Source organism: Ovis canadensis, chromosome 8 (assembly GCF_042477335.2).
Source record: "Ovis canadensis isolate MfBH-ARS-UI-01 breed Bighorn chromosome 8, ARS-UI_OviCan_v2, whole genome shotgun sequence".
Classification (NCBI taxonomy): Eukaryota; Metazoa; Chordata; class Mammalia; order Artiodactyla; family Bovidae; genus Ovis; species Ovis canadensis.
In genome coordinates this window covers 50935914-50958497 of record NC_091252.1, presented here as the reverse complement: position 1 = coordinate 50958497, position 22584 = coordinate 50935914, and the positions used below count along the sequence as shown (strand labels likewise).

Here is a 22584-nt window from a genome sequence, read left to right as displayed (position 1 = left end):
CAACAGAACTAGAGAAATAACTTTGACAACTTTAAATGCTGTTAACATATAAGTGACATATCAATATTGCTTTCAGGACATGACTATAAATATGAGTCAAGAGGTTTAAGTGATGACAGACACTAGTCAAAAAGTCAGAAAGTCAGACTAGACTAGAAAGAAAACAAGAACAAATATCATAATCCTTTTCTTACTTTTCCAGTATTCTTAAGTATATCCATTACATGCAGAAAACGTACCAGCATCACAGACAGAGGTAACGTGATAGCCACAAGGCCATTTACTAAAAGTGAGCTCTGGTAAAAGATGCTGAAGCCTATTTCCCTCCCCTCAAAGCAAATCTTCTACCACTCCTTCCTTGCTAGGTCTCCTCTCCCTTTATCATCAGAACAACCAACTGAGCTGCCATAATTAACATAAGATGTTGTCAAGAGAGGAGAGAATATCTGGTGCATATCTTTAGGAATCTCATTTAAGGAGCTGACCTTTCTTTTCTGAGCCCTTGAGATGGCTGAATATGAAGGTCCAGTTAATCAGCATTTGAAGCCTGTATCAGCATCTCATCACCAAGGATACTATGCAGGACCATGTGTGTGTACCTCAAAGGCCAGCACTGATTCATCAAAGATGAGGCAAACAGCAAGGCCACAAAGACTCTCAAGACAGAGCATGATGTTAGAGAAGCTCTAGCGATACAAGATAGTCGAGGTCCTCTAAATCTGTGAAAATAAAGAAATCAATTCTCCCTAGGGGGACAGAAGCAATGTAGGAGAAAAGAATATAAGGCAAACTACTGACCCATACTCAATAAATACATAAACCCTGGGTAAAATGCGTATTTCCAGTCTGTATACATTATTCCCTCTCTCTACACTAAAAAAAAGAAGTGCAAGTGTTAGTTGCTTCAGTGATGTCTGACTCTTTGCAACCCCATGGACTGTAGCCCACCAAGCTCCTCTGTCTATGGGATTCTCCAGGCAAGAATACTGGAGTGGGTTGCCACCCCTTTCTCAAGAGGATCTTCCCAACCCAGGCATGAGAACCCAGGTCTCCTGCATTACAAGCAGGTTCTTAACCACCTGAGCCACCAGGAAAAGCTTTCCTCCAGATTCTTAGCTCTCCTTTTATGTGCAGCCCAATAACCATTTTCCTGTAAGATTCATTGTGGCATATCACTTCACTCTGCAATTTATCTTTATGGGAACCCTTACTGTAGGTCATATTTGTTTCCAGCCTCAAAGTTAAAGAGTCTTGCTTGTGTGCTGAGCATGACAAGTAGAATCTAGGTGTGGTGATAGTAAAGCAACCCACCACCCCCACTGTGGTCAAGGCCAGGGCTTTGGACCAGGACTTGCATCTGGGATAGGCCCTCCCCCATCGACTTACAACATGACTGACCATCAAGTAGATACTTAGAACTCTAACCTCATTTTCTCACCTGTGACCTGGGGATAATAATTTTTTAAAAGCTACCATAAAGACTTCCCTGGTGGTCCAGTGGATAAGACTCTACACTTCTAATGCAGGAGGTACAGTTTCCACCCCTAGTTGGGGAACTAAGATCCCGCATGCCTTGTGGTGCAGCAGAGGGAAAAAAAAAGGCTATCATATAGAGTAACTGGGAGGATAAAATGCAATAAGAAATGTAAAGTACTTACCACTGTGTCCAATAAATAATAAACACTGTAAATATACGCCGCAAAAATATTATTATCAACATTAGCATGATGAACTCAGTGGTTCACATATTTGTAGTACTCTGCAAAGGAATATCCCCTGGAGAAGGGCACGGAAACCCACTCCAGTATTCTTGCCTGGAGAATCTCATGGACAGAGGAGCCTGGCAGGCTACAGTCCATGGGGTCCTAAAGAGTTGGATACGACTGAAGTGACTTAACATGCATGTACAAAAGAATAAGGGCTTCCCACATGGTGCTAGTGGCAAAGAACACACATGCCAATGCAGGAGATACAAGACACGTGGGTTCGATCCCTGGGTCAGGAAGATCTCTTGAAGAAGGGCATGGTAACCCACTCCAGTATTCTTGCTTGGAGAATCCCATGGACAGAGGAGCCTGGTGGGCTACAGTCAGTCCATAAGGTCACAAAGAGTCGGACAGGAATGAAGCAACTTAGCATGCATGCACAAAGGAATAAAACATTTTACTTTGGGGTTTCCTACAGATTATTTCATAAAAATTTACCATCATTAGAGTTAGATTGAAATCTCCCTAATCAAGCTGACAAAATTGGTAAATGCACTAATGATAATATTTTTAAGGAATTCCTTGCAGTCTGGTGGTTAGGACTCAGCGCTTCCACTGTTGGGGATCAGTCCCTGGTTGGGGAACTAAAACCCTGTAAACTGCAGCGCAGCTAAAAATATTTTTTTTTCTTTAAAGGCATGCAGTTTTTCTCTCGTAAATTCACAGGACAAGCAAAGATAAGTAAACATACACATTTTTTAAATAGAAGTAGTGTTAGAGAAAAATAATCACACTTTTGTAATTAGCATCATCTCCTCAAATACATAGTAATATATTAAGTCTGTAAAGCAAATTTTAGTTTTAAAAGAAATTTATTCTCCAGAACAAGTTAAACATGTCCAAAAGTTTGCTCAGCAAACTATCATTTGCTCTCTTCTTAGAAATCACTTTTATTTAATGGTCCTCTTCTGTCCAGTACTGGAAAATAATAAAAATCCCAAGTGATAGAGTCTGATTATATTACACTAAGTATCAAGTTAAATAATCAAGAATTAATCCTCTTTCTAATGTCTTTTATCTCATCAGTTCAGTTCAGTCACTCAGTCGTGTCCGACTCTCTGCGACCCCATGAATCGCAGCATGCCAGGCCTCCCTGTCCATCACCATCTCCTGGAGTTCACTCAAACTCACGTCCATTGAGTCAGTGATGCCATCCAGCCATCTCATCCTCGGTCGTCCCCTTCTCCTGCCCCCAATCCCTCCCAGCATCAAAGTCTTCTCCAGTGAGTCAACTCTTCGCATGAGGTGGCCAAAGTACTGGAGTTTCAGCTTTAGCATCATTCCTTCCAAAGAAATCCCAGGGCTGATCTCCTTCAGAATGGACTGGTTGGATCTCCTTGCAATCCAAGGGACTCTCAAGAGTCTTCTCCAACACCACAGTTCAAAAGCATCAATTCTTCCGCATTCAGCCTCTCTCATAACTCATCACAAATCAAGTTTGGCATTCCTCTTAAATTAATATTCTTTTACAGAATTCTCTTTCCTTTTAATTAATTAAACTCTCAATTAGTAAAACAAATTTATTCTACTTATAAACTGTATTGTCATTTCTGAAAAAAATTAAAAATTATGAAAAATGTTTATAAATGTGGAAACAGATATGAAGTAGGAAGGATTTAAATTTACAAAGATATAAATACAATAATAACGTGAAAAAAGAATTACCACAGGCCCCAAAACCATTTTTTAATCATAATCACAGTTATGGTAGAGAAACATAAAAATGATACATTGCTATGATAAGGGATTTTTGTTTTATTCTGAAGTTTACAAAAATTAGACATTTTATTTCTTATTTTGATATATTCTCACAGTTAAATTGTAGCGGAACTTCATTGCTGGGGGAATGAAACTGAGAATGTTTAAGTAACTTCCCAATAAGTGGTAGAAGCTGACACTTGAACACAGCTACACCTTGCTAATATGCTAAATAACCTCTAGTTCACTTACGAACAGTTAACAAGGGTATTCCATACAGAGTGTAAATATTTTCAAAGCACTAGAATGCAATTAAATGCCTTAAGCCTAAAACTAGAACTATTACTAATTTTATTTCTGATGACAATAGAGACTCTTATAGTGTTTCCAGATCACCTTTAAGAAACTAAGTAATATTACAATGTAGGTCCAACACTGCATGGTGAATTGGGGAACCAGGACCCTGAATTCCTAGACTCTGCTTTGAATTGTTTGACTTTAAACAGTGAACCTGCAAAATGAAGGCAATGGACCCAATTCTGGCTAAAATACCATCCAATGCGATAGGATGCTTCAATGGACTGAAATCCACACTCTCATTAATAGAAATGTGCATTCTAAACTGCTGCATAAACCAATTTGATCTTTATGCAATGCAAAATACACCAAGATTGAATTATGTCCTTAAAAAATAATTTTATGCAACTAAAATCTGACAGAGGTTGCTGTTACTGGTTGAATTATGTTTCCTCAAACTTCATTTGTTGAAGTCCTAACACCAAATACCTCTGAATGTGACTGTATTTGGTGTAGTGGTGGTTGTAGTGGTAGCTTAGTCGCTAGGTCGTGTCTGACTCTTGCAAGCCCCATGGACTGTAGACCATTTGGCTCCTCTGTCCATGGATTCTCCAGGCAAGAACACAAGAGTGGGTTGCCATTTCTTCCTCCAGAGAATCTTCCCAACCCAGGGATCGAACTCACATCTCCTACACTACAGGCAGATTCTTTACTGCTGAGCCATTAAGACAGGGCCATTCAGAGTGGGCCCTAATCCAATGAGACTGATGTTCCTATAAGAGGCAATCAGGACACAGAGAGGCACAGAGGAAAAACCTTGTGAAGACATGGGGAGAGGATGGCTCCCTTCAAGCCAAGCAGACAGGCCTCAGGAAAAACGGCTATGACAACACTTTGCTCCCAGACTTCTAGAATCTAGAACTAGGAGAAAGGTGTGTTTGTTTCAGCCACCAAGTGTGTGGTATATGACAACCCTAGAAAATGAATACAGTTGGTTCTTCTATAGCAGCTATATAATCAAAGCATTCCAATATACATAAATACTGTATGCAGGTCAGGAAGCAACAGTTAGAACTGGACATGGAACAACAGACTGGTTCCAAATAGGAAAAGGAGTACATCAAGGCTATATATTGTCACCCTGCTTATTTAACTTCTATGCAGAGTACATCATGAGAAATGCTGGGCTGGAAGAAGCACAAGCTGGAATCAAGACTGCCGGGAGAAATATCAATAACTTCAGATATGCAGATGACACCACTCTTATGGCAGAAAGTGAAGAGGAACTAAAAGTCTCTTGATGAAAGTGAAAGAGGAGAGTGAAAAAGTTGGCTTAAAGCTCAACATTCAGAAAATGAAGATCATGGCATCTGGTCCCATTACTTCATGGCAGATAGATGGGGAAACAGTGGAAACAGTAGCTGACTTAATTTTTCTGGGCTCCAAAATCACTGTAGATGGTGATTGCAGCCATGAAATTTAAAGACACTTACTCTTTGGAAGGAAAGTTATGACCAACCTCGAGAGCATATTAAAAAGCAGAGACATTACATTGCCAACAAAGGTCCATGTAGTCAAGGCTATGGTTTTTCCAGTGGTCATGTACAGATGTGAGAGTTGGACTATAAAGAAAGCTGAGCGGGGAAGAATTGATGCTTTTGAACTGTGGTGTTGGAGAAGACTCTTGATAGTCTCTTGGACTGTAAGGAGATCCAACCAGTCCATCCTAAAGCAGATCAGTCCTGGGTGTTCATTGGAAGGACTGATGTTGAAGCTGAAACTCCAATACTTTGGTCACTTGATGCGGTCAGCTCAAAAGAGCTGACTCATTTGAAGAGACACTGATGCTGGGAAAGATTGAGGGCAGGAGGAGAAGGGGACGACAGAGGATGAGATGGCTGGATGGCATCATCGACTCGGTGGACATGGATTTGGGTAGATTCTGGGAACTGGTGATGGACAGGGAGGCCTGGCGTGCTGTGTAGTTCATGGGGTCACAAAGAGCTGGACGTGACTGAGTGACTGAACTGAACTGAACTGAGTAGAAGGAACACTAGGAATCTAATGAAATGTGAAGATCTGAGAGGTCATAGCTTCTCCATAAACATTGAAATAATCCTTCTCACAACAGCCCACTCGGCACAAAAGCCCTCTAGTGAGCACTGCAGAGGGTGAGCCTGCACTGTTCTGCAAGGAGAAAATAAAAATGGAAACAGTAACTGCCAGCATAAGGAAATAGAAACCACACAAAAGGCACATGCTTTCAATAACCTCTCAAGAAATGTGAAAGTATGTTACAGGGAGTGAAAGACCTCCTGTTTGCACAGCCACCAAATCTACCACCCACATCAATGGACTGGGCTCTCTGGAACCTTAATTTTTTTGACTAGCTGATTACTTTTATATGATTTTCCCCTTCATTTTCCTTGAGACAGTAGCATTAAGACAAAGAAACCTTGCTCAGCAGGGTTCTCATCTCTTCCTCCTATGAATTCCCATTGCATTTTATTTATAATTATTAGGGCATTTATTAAATTCTGCCCTATAGTGAGAGGGATTTGTACACTTCTCTTATTCCAACAGGAAGCAAGGACTTCATTCATTCCTTGTCATAACTCTTACCTCTACCTATGTCAGAGACGTGCACCCAATTAACACTCAAGTAATATTTATCAAACGGAAGTGACTGATTTACCATTCAATAAACCACTGAAGTGTTATTTTGCCTTTTAGGTCATAGACAAATAGTACCTCAGTAGGAAATTGAGTACAGAAGACTGTGTTCACACCAAAAGTCATGAGAAATGAGTTTAGAGAGATTAAGCAGGCATGGAGCTCCTTAAAATTCAAGGAACTTGCATTTTATCCTAGGGGTGATGAAATGAATTTAAAGTAGGGGAACAACAGTTTCACATTTGCATTTTTTAAGAAAAATGAGTCTGGGTGTCAGTTGGAAAATGAATTATAGTCATGAAGGAGGTTGGAAGCTGCAGGCAGGGCTGAATTAAAGAACAGTCAAGAGAGGTCTGAGTGTTTGGGTCTTTGTATGGGAGACTAGTGAAATCATTGCCAAATCAACCAAAGTACAACCAGGCAACATATATAGATGAAGATTTAAGACTTTTTGTTTTTACTGAAATATTAAGCATATTACACTGAAGTATGTAAAATGCTTTATTTTGAAATGAATGGCTTGACCTTGATGTTTTTGTACATAGGTATATACTAATGCAATGTCCACCCAGATCAAAATGGAGGCTACTTCAAGTAGCTCTCATTCCCTTTCCTAATCAATAACTTATTAATTACAAGGGAAAAAATAGTAATTTTAAAGACAAAATATGGCAGATACCACCTTAACCAAGCTGTCAAAGTTAACATCATCCAAATGACAAACTGACAGTATGCACTTCCAGATATGATGCACTGCAAAGGGCAAAGATGACAACAAATTCTTTGACACTCTCCCATTGGGAGGTATGGCCAGTGCTCCCTACCCCTGAAACCTTACCCATGCTTCCTACCCATGCTCTGTGACTGCACTGACAAAAGAAGTGATGCTCTGACAGTTTCTGACAATTCTTTCTTTGTGCTGTAATATTTGCTTTTGGAACCCAGTCAGTCACCATGCTATAAGAAGCCCATGCCACAGAGAGAGCTTGCCTACAGATGTGCTGATCCAGTCTTAGCTGAATTCTCAGTCAACAAGCAGCAGCAGCTGCCTGCCCTGTGTGTGGGCCACCTTGGACGTTTCACCCAGGTCAGCCTTCAGATGACACCAGTTCCCACTGTAATTACATGAGAGATCACAAGGGACAACTGCCCAGCTGAGCTCCAACAATCTGCAAAACCCTGGAAGATAATAAGCAATTGTTTGGTTTTTTTTAAGCTGTTAGTTTTTTAATATAGTCATTTATTTGCCTGTGCTAGGTCTTGGTTGCGGCACATGGAATATTCATTGAGGAATGTGGAATCTTTAGTTCTGGCATATGAACTCTTAGTTGTGGCATACAGAATCTAGTTCCCTGACCAGGTATTGAACTCAGGCCCCCTGCACTGGGAGCCTGGAATCTCAGCCACTGGACCGTGACGGAAGTCCCTACGCTGCTAGATTTTGAGATGATTTGTTGTAGAGCTATAGATAACTGAAAGAGCGGCTAACATCGTAAAACCGTTAAGCTCCATGAGGTTATCTTCCCTGTGTTCCTAGCTTCTCGAACAGTGCCTGGCACACAGTTAAACAGAAAACTAAATATTTGTGGTGATGAATAAACAAATAAATAATCAGCAATATTACTGATTTGAGGAAATGATATGAAAAGCCACTTCTCTATTCAACTCTATGAAGCAAAGGTGAAATGTTTGTCTTCTCTCGCCTTAATAAATTACTTGAGCAAGCAAAGTTTTTAAAAAAATCATGCTATTAATCTTATATCTACATTCAGAAGTGGGTCACCCATTTGACCTACCTAAAAGTGGGTCCTTTAAAAAATAGAATGTGCAACCTAAATATTTAATAAAGACCTCATTAAGGATGCTGTTTTAAAGGCTTTAGAATCTCTTAAAATCTTTTATCTTACCTTTTGTTATTCCTCCTGAAGCACCATGGTCAGCAACAAAAGGAAAAGATGCAACAAGAATAAGCAAAGAGAAGAAAAGGTGCTCATTTGCTTTGGTGACATTGTGATATAAGTGTTTTTTCATTTCTAAGTACCTTATCTGAACCAAAAGCATCACTGTGGACCAACACTAGGGACAGGAAGGCTGAAATAGAAATGATTGTATAACAAATAGATAATAGCCTGAAGCACAGAGTTCATAAGAGTTGAATATTCTATGCAGAAGTTTCCCCATAGTAATAGTAATTTAAGTAATATAGAAGTAATATTAAATTTGATATTAAAATAAAATATTAAATATAAGGTAATATTAAATTTAAGTAATATATAGTAACAGTACAAATATAGCCCATTTGTACTGTTTCTTAATTGAATAATTAAAAAGCAGCTTCTGTTTACATACTCACCAATTCATAAAAATTTACATGAACCATATGCCATATATTGAAAAAAGCAAGGTAAAAGGGAACTACAACTTAAATCTTGCAGAAAAACATACTATTGTGTAATAAGCATCACTGGAAATTGAAACTATATTTACAAAATAAAATAATCTTCATTACACATTTCATTTAAATTATTAATTTATTTGCATTATTATACCTTCCTAGAAATGCAGGAAGGCATTTAAAGAAAAATCTGGCTATAATATTTCCCATACATAAAGTATACTAAAATAGCAAATTTGCTCAAAATCATTCTAAGTGGAATTTTTATGACAAAACATACATGTATTAAATAATCATTACTTATTCTTTTGAAGAAAAGAAAAAGGCCTGAGGCTTATTTTACAAATGAATCAAATACTACTTATTTTTTCCCCTTAGTAGCCCCACTGCTTCCAGATGTGAATGTCAGTAACCAATCCTATGCATAAATACTTTTATTTTCCTTGGAACCAGAAGCAGAGTTCATTGTCATTCACGTGGCCTTGTTGCAGGTCTCTTCTCTAAAAATGCACCTTTCCAAAGGTTATATTCTCTCAAATAACCAAGAAATCTTTCTGCTCCTCAAGACCACACTGCTATTTCCTCTCATCTCAGGAATTACTTCTCAGCATCCAAGTACTAGCTTATCTCATTTTGACTGAATTCTTATCTCCAAATTATTCATCTTTATAGTAACCTACCCATTGCCTTTTTCCTCACAGGAAGTAAGGAAGAATCAATTTGGATGTTACCTGCTATGTACTTCACAACATTAATACATTAAAACTTATAGAACCTCTTCTCTGCTCAGGATTCTGTTCTTCTAACTCCTACAGTTCTTCCCAAATCACAGTTCTATTGTCAGAGTGCAGACAACAGCAGAGAAAAGCCACAGAATTAGTCACCGAAATGCGCTGAAGGTAAAGATTTGAGTTTTTACATATGGACTTAGATCTAAGAGCTTCTGTTATTTCACCATTTCTCCTAACAAGTAACTCAGTTCTATTATAAAATTCCTAAAGCAGAAGAAATGGAGTAGCCACATCAACAAACGGATAGTCCTCTCAAAAGATTTAATGGTCTGTCAAGACAAGTAAGCTAGAGTAGCTTTAAAGTGATGAGCTATATAATGAGTGATGGCTATTTGAGGTGAATAAAATCATTTTAATCCTTTGTGTTCATTTCTTATATATTTTCAGCTTGTACCCAATAAGCCGTCTTAAAGCTCAGCCTCAATTCAGGGCGCTTTGTGCCACTTCAGTTCAGTCTCTGTAGGGATGAGTACAGAATCGTCATCATACTAACCTAAACCTCCAGGGCCCCACCCACCCCACTTTCCTTGGGATTATGGGTGTTTTGGAGCACGGGGTAGATATGGAGGAGGGGATATCCGTGCATAAGCATTAGTTGGGACCAAGAAAAGCCTTCTGGCGCAGACAGGAGCCACTCCTGATTGGCTAATGGTGAGGTACTAAATGTTGACCATGTGGAGCTAAACGGATTGCAGCCAGATCACAGGTGGCCAAGCTCTCCATTCATGCCTTTTCACCGTATCTCCTAGCTTGTCCAAGACGTTCCAGTTTATGCCTATTGTCCTAATGTAACTGGTGCCCTCTTCACTCTCGAGGGTCTCAGTTTGAGCAATAAATTATACGGTGACCCTGTTTACGGCAGAACTTTGCCAAATCCGCCCAGCTGGGCAGCTTTTCTGTATCAGCTTCCTGAATCCCAGTTCTGTTCATCCAATGATTGACCTCCCTGTGTCTTCCCCTAACCCTGCTAACCACAAACCTCCAGGAATTACTCCCTTCTTCCTTTTTCATGCCCAATAAAATTACCCTCCTATCCCTTTTCTTCTTTCATAGGAAATTTTAGACCCAGACAATGTTGATATTTAAAATGCACAGATCGTCAGTGCAGCACACTGGTCATTAAGTATTTTTTAAACATCCCTGATCCAGAGCTCATCAACAGTCGCTCAGCCTTACTAAAGCAGTCTACCACAGCAGAGAAGGCCCAGATGTGTATTTTTCCAGAGGTCCAGAGAAGGGCACTGAGTAGTCCTGGCTTCACACAGCCCAGGCACCTTGCATGCCATCACACTTAATTTTTATAATCCCACAGAGAAACAACGAAGGTAGTGCTGCGGTCAGGGGCACAAGGTTTTGAAAATAACTGATTAGAATTTAATCTGGGTTCCAACATTTGTTAGGCCATCTTTTATAGATCCCTGTACTTCAATTTTCCTTGTAAAATATAGTAACAGTACTTATCCTCCTACCAATGGTAAATATTAAGCAAGTTAATACATGTAAAGCACCTAGATCAATGCCTAGTACAGTAATTGCTTTGAAGATGCTAGCAATTATTACCTGTTTTACAATTGAGGACACTGCCAACATCACATGGCTAGAGGTGATGCTGAGATCTCCATCCAGATTTTCTGAATCTCAACTCCATGCCATCTGTGACACCACTACCACCCAACCCTCTCCTACACATAATACAAAGCAGTAATAGGCTAATCAATGATATGGGAAGGACTTTATCATGCGACACTACATAACCACAGCCATATTTACAGCTACCTATCCACAGTGTAGATCTGAATAGTGAAGATGGCTCAGAAATAGCATTACCATGATTGAAGTACAGGTATTGACCTTTATTTGGTATAGAAAAACAGTTTTGATGATTTACCAGAGTTTTAAAACACAATTTTATAGACAGAATTCTTGTTTTCTTAAAAAAAAGTTTTGAAACAAATATGGTCTAGTTATAGTTTATTCACATAATGAAACTGCATCTAAACACAGCTTAAAATTCTCCCATCTCCATCAGTTTTTCTCTTCTCAGCATTACAAAGGCCTCATTCCATCATCATGCTTAATTCCTCAGCACCTTCCGTATTATTTCCAGGGGAAATCCCTGGGAAGAAGGGGATGCCTGTCTTCCCTCAGAAAAACACTGATAACTTGAAATTTTTCTTACCACATTCTGAGTATTCCCACAGCTTACAGAAAAAATATACCACTAGGACTTTAAAATCCTAAATTCTGGGCCTGACTATGTCATGAACTACAGAATAATCTTAAATAGGTCAGGAAACTTCCTCAGGCTTCTCATCTCAACTGCAAAAATTGAAGTCGAATTTGTTCCATCCTTTGTAGTTATTATGCATCTTCGCAGTAACCTTTTGACTTAATAAAGCAGCATTATATTCATTTTACAGAGGAAACAATCTCAAAGAGGTTATGCAATCTACCTAAACTCCCAGAGGTAGTAATATGACAGAGCCAAACTTATACAATCTTGCTGAAGACCCTAATACTGACTCACGCTGTGCTCCTAAGTTTGTTAAATGATTGAGACAGCAATTTTCCAAGTCTTTTCCAGTGATCACAAGTTTTATTTCTACTTGTAATTTTTTCTCTTTTTTCAGCCAGTATTTAAATTGGAAAAAAAAAACACATGTATTTGATCACCAAATTCAATTTACCATGTTCTTTAACTATGCTTTAAAATTATCTTGTACTTATACATTAAGTCCACAGAAAACTTTTTTTTTTTCAGAGTTTCTACTGCCTGCCTCTCTGAAAGCTTTTGGACTTACCTGTTTAGTTGTCAAAGCACAGGCTGACAAAATTTTATAAACACCAATTCTTGCTTGTATTTTTAAAAAGTTATTTTATATGTAAAATTCATTCAAAACGAAGTAAGGCTCCACTAGTTCTTTTTCCCTGGAACAGTAATAAAAATATATTTTCTACTGTTTTGTATCCAGTCTCCTGTCTGCCATTACTCAGGAAACACCGTTATTGGACTTCAATGTGAAGCGTCCCTTTCCTCAACAAAAAAAAATTCACAGTCTTAAAAGTCAGGAAAACTCTTCCTTTCACTATTTCACAGGAAGAATAAACCAGCCACCTACACTGGAAGATGAAGCTCTGAATGTTAAACAAAGGATTCAGGATATTTCCCAAGAGGTTACATGACCAATTTAAAAGCTGATGATTGATTTGCTTAAGATACAGTAACTTTTATTTACAGTAAATTTATACATGTGCTGATTAGTCATGCTGATATTACAAACTAAACCAAAATTTAAAAGAGAGAAAAGTCAATCCTATCAGCCATCCTGAAAATTCAAAAGAGTTCATAAATAGCAAGCTCTCACAAGGAGGTAGCTCAACACAATTGGTAATTTATATAATTTAACATGCTACAAATGAAGAAAATAAACAAGACATGGGGATGAGGACAGGAAAAGTCCTGTCAAGATTCTCTTCATTTTGATTCTATTGCTTTCTTGCCTTCAGGGGGGAAGATTTTGACTTCAAAAGTCACAAAATATTTGAGAAGGGAATTTACATCTTGCTGTTCTAGATGGTATTCTTCAGCTATTTTCTTAGCAGTCCATGTGTCTGGATAAAGTTTATGATTATTGAGAAGTGTCAATGCCTCTACAATGGAAATTTTGCCTTTGGGAATGTTCTTAACATTCATCATGTCAAACTGATGGTCTTTCGCCAACCTGAACTCCTTAGGCTTCTGACGTGTTGCGGCATCCTTTCCCTAGTAAAAAAGACAAAAACCAAAAAACAGGTGTTTAGGATGAGCGCAAAGATTTGACATCTACTTTCGTGCCTTGAATCTCTATTTTTCTTCTTCAAACAAATATTACCCATGCTTCTCCAAACTACATTTTCTCTTTATGATGAGTCTTAGTTTCATGGCGCTTTTGCCATATCACTATTTCACAACCATAGTTCAATCATTAGGTAGAAATCAATCAAATAGATACCATCTACTCACCACATTATTTCATATATATTAAAAGAATAACAAGTTGGTTGGAAAAAATAAACTGCTTTAGAAGGGCAGAATCCTTCTAAAATCCTGCTCTAACAGCTTACCTGACAATCTTCATTCTTTTCCCTAGTTTTGTATTCATATTCAGTTCAATCGCTCAGTCGTGTCCAACTCTGCAACTCCATGGACTGCAGCACGCTAAGCCTCCCTGTCCGTCACCACCTCCCGGAGTTTACTCAAACTCATGTTCATTGAATCAGTGATGCCATCCAACCATCTCATCCTCAGTCATCCCTGTCTCCCCCTGCCTTCAATCTTTACCAGCCATCAGGGTCTTTTCCAGAGAGTCAACTCTTCGCATCAGGTGGCCAAAGTACTGGAGCTTCAGCTTCAACATCAGTCTTTCCAGTGAATATTCAGGAATGATCTCCTTACAGTCCAAGGAACTCTCAAGAGTCTTCTCCAACACCACAGTTCAAAAGCATCAATTCTTCCCCACTCAGCTTTCTTTATAGTCCAACTCTCACATCCATACACGACTACTGGAAAAACCATATCCTTGACTACATGGACCTTTGTTGGCAAAGTAATGTCTCTGCTTTTTAACATGCTGTCTAGGAAGGTCATAACTTTTCTTCCGAGGAGTAAACGTCTTTTAATTTCATGGCTGCAGTCACCATCTGAAATTATTTTGGAACCCCCAAAATAGTCTACCACTGTTTCCACATTTCTCCATCTATTTCCCATGAAGTGATGGGACCAGATGCCATGATCTTAATTTTCTGAATGTTGAGCGTTAAGCCAACTTTTTCACTCTTCTCTTTCCCTTTCATTAAGAGGCTCTTTAGTTCTTCACTTTCTGCCATAAGGGTGGTACCATCTGCATATCTGAGGTTATTGATATTTCTCCCAGCAATCTTGATTCCAGCTTGTGCTTCTTCCAGCCCAGTGTTTCTCATGATGTACTCTGCATATAAGTTAAATAAGCAGGGTGACAATATACAGCCTTGATGTACTCCTTTTCCTATTTGGAACCAGTCTGCAGTTCCAAGCCCAGTTCTAACTGTGGCTTCCTGACCTGCATACAGGTTTTCTCAAGAGGCAGGTCAGGTGGTCTGGTATTCCCATCTCCTTCAGAATTTTCCAGTTTCTTGTGATCCACACAGTCAAAGGCTTTGGCATAGTCAATAAAGCAGAGATAGATGTTTGTCTGGAACTCTCTTGCTTTTTTGATGATCCAGCAGATGCTGGGAATTTGATCTCTGGTTCCTCTGCCTTTTCTAAAACCAGCTTGAACATCTGGAAGTACATGGTTCACGTATTGTTGAAGCTTGGCTTGGAGAATTTTGAGCATTACTTTACTAGCATGTGAGATGAGTGCAACTGCGTGGTAGTTTGAGCATTCTTTGGCATTGCCTTTCTTTGGGATTGGAATGAAAACTGACCTTTTCCAGTCCTATGGCCACTGCTGAGTTTTCCAAAATTAGCTGGCATATTGAATGCAACACTTTCATAGCATCTTTTAGGATCTGAAATAGCTCAACTAGAATTCCATCACCTCCACTAGCTTTGTTCATAGTGATGCTTCCTAATGCCCACTTGACTTCACATTCCAGGATGTCTGGCTATAGGGGAGTGATCACACCATAGTGATTATCCAGGTCGTGAAGATCTTTTTTGTACAAGTCTTCTGTGTATTCTTCCCACCTCTTCTTAATATCTTCTGCTTCTGTTAGGTCCGTACCATTTCTGTCCTTTATCGAGCCCATCTTTGCCTGAGATGTTCCCTTCGTAACTCTAATTTTCTTGCAGAGATCTCTAGTCTTTCCCACTCTATTGTTTTCCTCTATTTTCTGGTGGCCTACAGTGCATGGGGTGGCAAACAGTTGGACATGACTGAGCGACTTCACTTTTACTGAGGAAGTCTTTCTTATCTCTCCTTGCTATTCTTTGGAACTCTACATTCAAATGGGTATATCTTTCCTTTTCTGCTTTGCTTTTGGCTTCTTTTCTCAGCTATTTGTAAGGCCTCCTCAGACAGCCATTTTGCTTTTTTGCATTTCTTTTCCATGGGGATGGTCTTGATCCCTGTATCCTGTACAATATCACGAACCTCTCTCCATAGTTCATCAGGCACTCTATCAGATCTAGTCCCTTAAATCTACTTCTCATTTTCACTGTATAATCGTTAGGGATTTGATTGAGGTCATACCTGAATGGTCTAGTGATTTTCCCTACTTCCTTCCATTTAAGTGTGAATTTGGCAATAAGGAGTTCATGATCTGAACCACAGTCAGCTGCCAGTCTTGTTTTTGCTAACTGTATAGAGCTTCTCCATCTTTGGCTGCAAAGAATATAATCAATCTGATTTTGGTGTTGACCATCTGGTGATGTCCATGTGTAGAGTCTTCTCTTGCGTTGTTGGAAGAGGGTGTTTGTTACGACCAGTACATTCTCTTGGCAGAACTCTATGAGCCTTTGCCCTGCTTCATTCTGTACTCCAAGGCCAAATATGCCTATTACTCCAGGTATTTCATGAGTTCCTACTTTTGCATTCCAGTCCCCTATGATGAAGAGGACATCCTTTTTTGGTGTTAATTCTAGAAGGTCTTGTAGGTCTTCATAGAACCGTTCAACATCAGCTCCTTCAGCGCTACTGGTCGGGACATAGACTTGGATTACAGTGATATTGAAGGTCTGCCTTGGAAATGAACAGAGATCATTCTGTCATTTTTGAGATTGCATCCAAGTACTGCATTTCAGACTCTTGTTGACTATGATGGCCACTCCATTTCTTCTAAGGGATTCTTGCCCACAGTAGGAGATATAATGATCATCTGAGTTAAAATTCACCCATTCCAGTCCATTTTAGTTCACTGATTCCTAAAATGTTGACGTTCACTCTTGCCATCTCCTGTTTGATCGCTTCCAATTTGTCTTGATTCATGGGCCTAACATTCCTATGCATAGGTTCCTATGCAATATTGCTCTTTACAGCATCAGATTTATATTATGTGCCTCCAAACACCTTGAGTGAATTCAAATGTTGCTAGAGATCTTGCCTCTTCAGAGGAAATGAAATAATGCCTCCAAGACCTCAACAAATATAAATAAAACCACCTATCCACACCCATCTTTCCACCTGTCCGAACCAAGCTTAATCCTCGGGTTTGTGCTCTGTATTTCATTCCTCTATCAGCTACATCAACTACAGCCCCTGCCCCTTTACTTTTCCTTTCAAACGTGCCCTGCCACTACTGCTTTTTGGTAAAAATATGAAAGTGCCCTGGCTGGTGCATAAATAAATTAAAGAAAAAGAAAGTGCCCTAGTCACCAACTTTTACAAACACTCTTCTTTTATGACCAGCAGCAACTCTTCTTTTATGACCAACAGCAACTCTTCTTTTATGACCAGTTTCCTTCTTTTCAGTTCAGCTTTAAAAAATAGTACTTGTGATCTCAAATCCAGAGGATTACATCTTAATCCAGAGGATATTTTTTAAGCAAACACTGCTGACCACTCCCACATACGCACAACTCTTTTTTCTTTGGTTTCCATACCACCTCTCCTAGTGTTCCATCTGTCTCTGCAGTGGTTCCCTCCTTGTGGTCTATTTCACTTCAGCTACCCTGTAAATGTTAGCATGCCCCCAAGTTCTGGCCCAGGCCCTCTTCTCACTCTACACATTCCCCCCCAAGCAATCCCACCACCCCCTTATTATTATTATCCACACATCAATGGCTCTCAAATATGGTCTCAAACCTTGACCTTTCTCCTGACTTTCAGATCCCATTTCCCAAATGACTAACTACATTTTTACTTGATAACCTATAAGTACCTCAAAGATCAACTTGTCTAAAGCTGAACTTGTCCCTTTTCTCTGAAAATACAATTTTGTCCCCATATTCTCTAGCTCAGGGACCAACTCCACACACCTCCCATAGCCCACTTCAAAACTCACAGTTTCTCTTATGTTATATTTGACATTTCCCTCTCCTTAGTCATTACGACCAATCAATGACCAAATCCTGCTCATGCTTCTAAGTCCCTCTCAAACCTGTTCACTTCTCTCCCAGTCACTAATTACCCTTGTCGAAGCCAATGTCTCTTACAGGAACTACTGCAAAAGCCTAGTCTCCTCTTAACTGGATAAAATGCCTTTCCCTCCCTGCCTCCCAGCCCACCCTCAAAACTGCCCTCAGAATGAAGCAAATCTGAAGTCACTCATCCACAGGAAACTCTTCAATGACTTCCAACTGCCCTCAGGATAAAACTCAAATTCCTTAGCAAGACAAATACGACCTTCATGATTTGGCCCCTAGTAACTTTCCACCCCACCCCATTTCATCGACCCAGATTCATCCCTCATACTTTCTTCTAACTGTGGGTGTGTGCATTCTCAGTGGCTTAGTTGTGTCCAACTCTGTGCAACCCCACCAGGCTCCTCTATCCATGGGACTTCCCAGGCAAGAATACTGGAGTGGGTTGCCACTGCCTCCTTCCTCCAGGGGATCTTCCCCACCCAGGTAACAAACCCAAGTCTCCTGCAGCTCCTGCACTGACAGATTCTTTACCACTCAGCCACCAGCTCCTAACTATATTGAACTCTAAAGGCACCACACACTCTCTTACCTTCATATTGTAACTCTGGCCTGAAACACTCCTAACAACTTCTTCGCTTTCCAAAAACCCAAAACTCCCTTATCTTCCTAGTTCTGTATCTTCCTACCACATAATATATACTTTTTTAATCCCTTCTGATTAATATTAAATACTAAAATATTATGACACTGAAAAATCTGATAAATTCAACATCCTCTTTCAATTAAAAAAAAACTCTTAGCAAATTAAAAAAACTCTTAGCAAATTAAAAACTCTTAGCAAATTAAAACATCCTGTGATAAAAGTATTTTTCAATCAGACCAAATCACTTTATTTTAATTAATTACAGGCACCCTATGCAAGGAAAGAACAGGACAGAATAATAGACATAGTAAGAGGAGAATTAAGTATAAACACTAGAAAGAGAGAAAATTGTAATTCCATTCCAATGGTATGAGAATATCTTTAGAAAAATATAAAAGAATCAACTGAAAAACAAAGAGAAATAATAACCTAGCAAAGCAGGTACCTGCAATACAAAAATCACTTTTTTGTGTGACATATTAGCAATAAATAGTTAAAAACTTAGGCATGTGTATACTATCATGTAAGAATCGAATCACCAGTCTATGTCCGATGCAGGATACAGCATGCTTGGGGCTGGTGCACGGGGATGACCCAGAGGGATGTTGTGGGGAGGGAGGTGGGAGGGGGGTTCATGTTTGGGATCGCATGTACACCCGTGGTGGATTCATTTCAATGTATGGCAAAACCAATACAGTATTGTAAAGTAAAATAAAGTAAAAATAAAAATTAAAAAAAAAAACTTAGGGAGAAAAGAGATCCCATAGTAATAATCTTCCCTCTACCCTTCAAAGACTCAATAAAACAAAAATGTTAATTCTCCTCAATTAATCTATAAGTTCCAATTCAATTACACTCAAAATCAAAATAGGACTTTTCAAGAACCTGTTCATATGGGTAAAAAATGTGTGGCAAGAGCCAAAGAACTTCTGAAAAGAAAGAAAGATGATCATAACAGGTATCAAGATACTTTACAAAGTTTTATTAATTAAAATAGTATAATTCTAGTGTAGACATAGAAAAATAAATAGAACTGATGAATCCATTAAGACTTATAAGTGTATGTATTAGCATTTTAAATGAGTGGGAAAAGGACTGGGTTATTCAATAACCAGTAATAAATAAATAAATATATTTAGACAACTGACCATCCAGTTGAAAAGTTCTCCTTCACCAAAAACTTTATTCAATGCCAAACAAAGATTTTAACATAAAATATATAATCATAAAAGTACTGACAAAATATAGAAAACTGTCTTTATGTTAGACTGAGTCCATACAATGAAAGACAAAAAGGCTAATATATTCCACAAAATTTTGAATAGCAATAGATAAAAAGTCGGACAAAAATAAATTATTTGACATATGATAGCCACAGCATCACTGATGTCTAAAGACATCACAAATCATTAAGAAAATTATGAACTGCCCAAAAGAAAAAGAGACAAACATAAATAGGCACTTCAACCTTTTCTTTACTATCACTTGCCCATGAGTCTTTTCAGATTTTTTCCTAATACCCCAAGAAATTTTAACACCACTGTGTATCTCCTAAGTATTATATTTACATTTCTATATTTTATACATAAGAAGTATTAGATGGTTTTTGTTCCCCAAGAGTTAATTTTAGAATAAGTACATGTGAGAGAAACAATACCGAAGTATTATCCAACACCTGTCTAAAGATAATATAAAGAACACGAACATCAACCCCTATATATTTGCCTGTGTGTGTGTGTGTGTGTGTGTGAACATCTGATAACCGAATCCTGTAACTGTTGTTGTAACAAGTTACAAACCTTATTTTACATGTGTTTTCTCTTCCCTACTTAAAATTATACTAATAACTATTAACATATCTGTGCAGTTTATTGCCTATCTACAGAGAAAGACATTGGAGAATTTTAGACTGAAAAGGGAATGGCCACGGGCACTTCCCTCTCCTTTAATCAAACTCTTCTCCCTGCTTAGACGCTTCCTGCCCCCATGAACTCATCTGGCTAACACCCAGCCGTTGTTTAGGCCACTTCCTCAGAAACCATCCCTGGTCCTTCTGTCTCAAACAGCTCCCTCTGATATGTACCTCCCTCAATTATGTACCTGAGGCTGCTCATTTGTTTCATGCCTGTGTCCCTCACAACACTACAAGCACTGTGAGAGCAAGGACTAGAACTGCTGTGTTCATCACTGTACACAGAGCACTTGTGCCTGATATTTACATACAGGTTCCCACTCCCAGTTTATTCTGTGATCTCCGTATTTTTATAAATCCTATCTGAATATTTTCTTAAAAAACAAACAAACAAAAAGCCCACCAACACTAAAAAATGTTCTGATATCAGAACATACCTCAAACCACTGAAGGAAAATAGTATTAAAGCTCTCTCTTGGTGTCAAATGTCATTCAAGTGACCAATTGTCATTTGGTAGAAGTTCCCTACCAAATCCTATGAATTCTGAAATAACAGAGGTGCATTCAACTAATACTTTCACAACTCTGTTACTTATTTTTTCACAAGTCTTTTAGATTTCAGTAAATATCCAATGAACAGAGGCATCTGTGTCTTGCTTAGACCTCTGTGCTTCAGCTTTACCAAAGCTCTGCATTCTGGTTCAGAAGCACACTGACACTTTTACATTTCCAGAGCCTTCACTCTCTTTTACTATTTGCCACACTTCTCTACGTGATTCTCCCGGAGCTCGAAGGAGTTATATTATATATTTACTTAGTGAAAACACACATTACCTGCAAAGAAGACACGGGATCTTGGGAATCAACATACACGTCTTTTAGTAATGACAGCAGTTTGTCATCTTTCCTATCAATTTCTCTCTTAATTTCTGGATGGCCTAAAGAAAGAAAAAGAATGTTACAACCGTAGACCCAAAGAAAATTTCCTATAAGATCCTAACACTTAACACAGAACAGTCACTTTTTTTCCCCCAAAACTTTAAAATTTTTATTTTGTATTGGGGTATAGCGGATTAACAATACTGTGGTACTTTCAGGTGAACAGGAAAGGGACTCAAGCCATACATATACTTGTATCCATTCTCCCCCAAATCCCCCTATCCAGGCTGGCACGTAATATTGAGCAGAATTCCATGTGCTATACAATAGGTCCTTGTTGGTTACCCATTTTAAATACAGCAGCGTGTACATGACATTCCCAAAGTCCTTAACTATCCCTTACACGGCCCCACCTCCCCCAGGAACCATAAGTTCGTGTTCTAAATCTTTGTGAGTTGCTTTCTGTTTAAGACACTCACTTCATTTTTTGCTCAATCAACATTCAATAGGATGTGTTTCAAATGTAACTCATAATGCTAGGTCAAGTTCGGTCTCCACTGTTCTGCGAAGACCTCTAGAGAATTCTCTTGCATACGATTCCTTCTGATTTTGATTCCTTGTATCATGCTGCAAAGTATTAAAGCCGGCGAGGGCGAGGTCAGCATGGGCAGACGCCGACACCTCCAAGTCTACGAAGTAGGCGGAGCCGCCGACTCCGCGGGAGCAAGGAGACAGTCTCAATGTCACCAGCCCGGTGGCGCCACCTTCCCGAGTTCGGCTGACCCGGGTGACTGCAGCTGACCCCGGTCACCCCCACCACTGCACCAAGGTCCACCACTCAACCCACACCCGGAGACCGAGCGCCGGGGCCCGAGGGGCCCCGGCACCACTTACTGCTCATCTGCTCTCGCAGGAGGTTTTTGGTGGAGGGGTGCCTGGGAGCGGGGGAAGGCTTCATTCTGCTGATTTCCCGTTCCGCCCGATTCTCTAGGTTGAAATTCCTGACTGCGCGAGCCACCGCAGCCCCCATGTCTTCACAACATGATGCCCTAAGTTACACCACACGTGGTTAAACACCCGCGCGAGCGACCTCCGGGACACACCGGAGCATGCGCATGTCTGCGGGTGACCCGCGCTGGAGCTCAAAACGTTAGCTAAATGCGTGCAGTTCGCCCCCTAGCGGTCGGGAGGGCACACGCCGCGTCTCCACCCAGAGTATCTCAAAGGGAGCAAGCACCTCCCTCTGGGGCGGAGACATGCTCCCACCTGCGGCTGCTTCTCGCAATTTGGGGCGGGATTGAGGGCTTGGGCACACCTTGTTTTTACGCTCTACAGCCTGGTGGAGTCAGGCAGGAAGCTTTAAAACAATTTTCTTGCCGGGTTTTCCCCCAGGTTTTCTGATTTAATCCCTCCCGAGTGAGGCCTGGCGTTGGTTCAAGTTCCCCTGCTGCTGTTGCTGCTAAGTCGCTTCAGTCGTGTCCGACTC

The 22584-nt window shown here is 39.7% G+C and overlaps 1 protein-coding gene across 1 annotated transcript; it reads right to left on the bottom strand.

Moving 5' to 3' along the window:
• Positions 1-11574: 11574 nt before the first annotated feature.
• NDUFAF4 (NADH:ubiquinone oxidoreductase complex assembly factor 4) lies at positions 11575-22283 on the bottom strand. Its single transcript, XM_069599225.1, has 3 exons — positions 21993-22283; positions 21054-21157; positions 11575-13383 (listed from the first exon to the last, which is right to left on the bottom strand). Exons 1-3 carry the CDS (start codon positions 22126-22128, stop codon positions 13096-13098), a joined length of 528 nt encoding a protein of 175 aa, XP_069455326.1. The 5' UTR covers positions 22129-22283; the 3' UTR covers positions 11575-13095.
• Between the last annotated feature and the right edge of the window lie 301 nt (positions 22284-22584).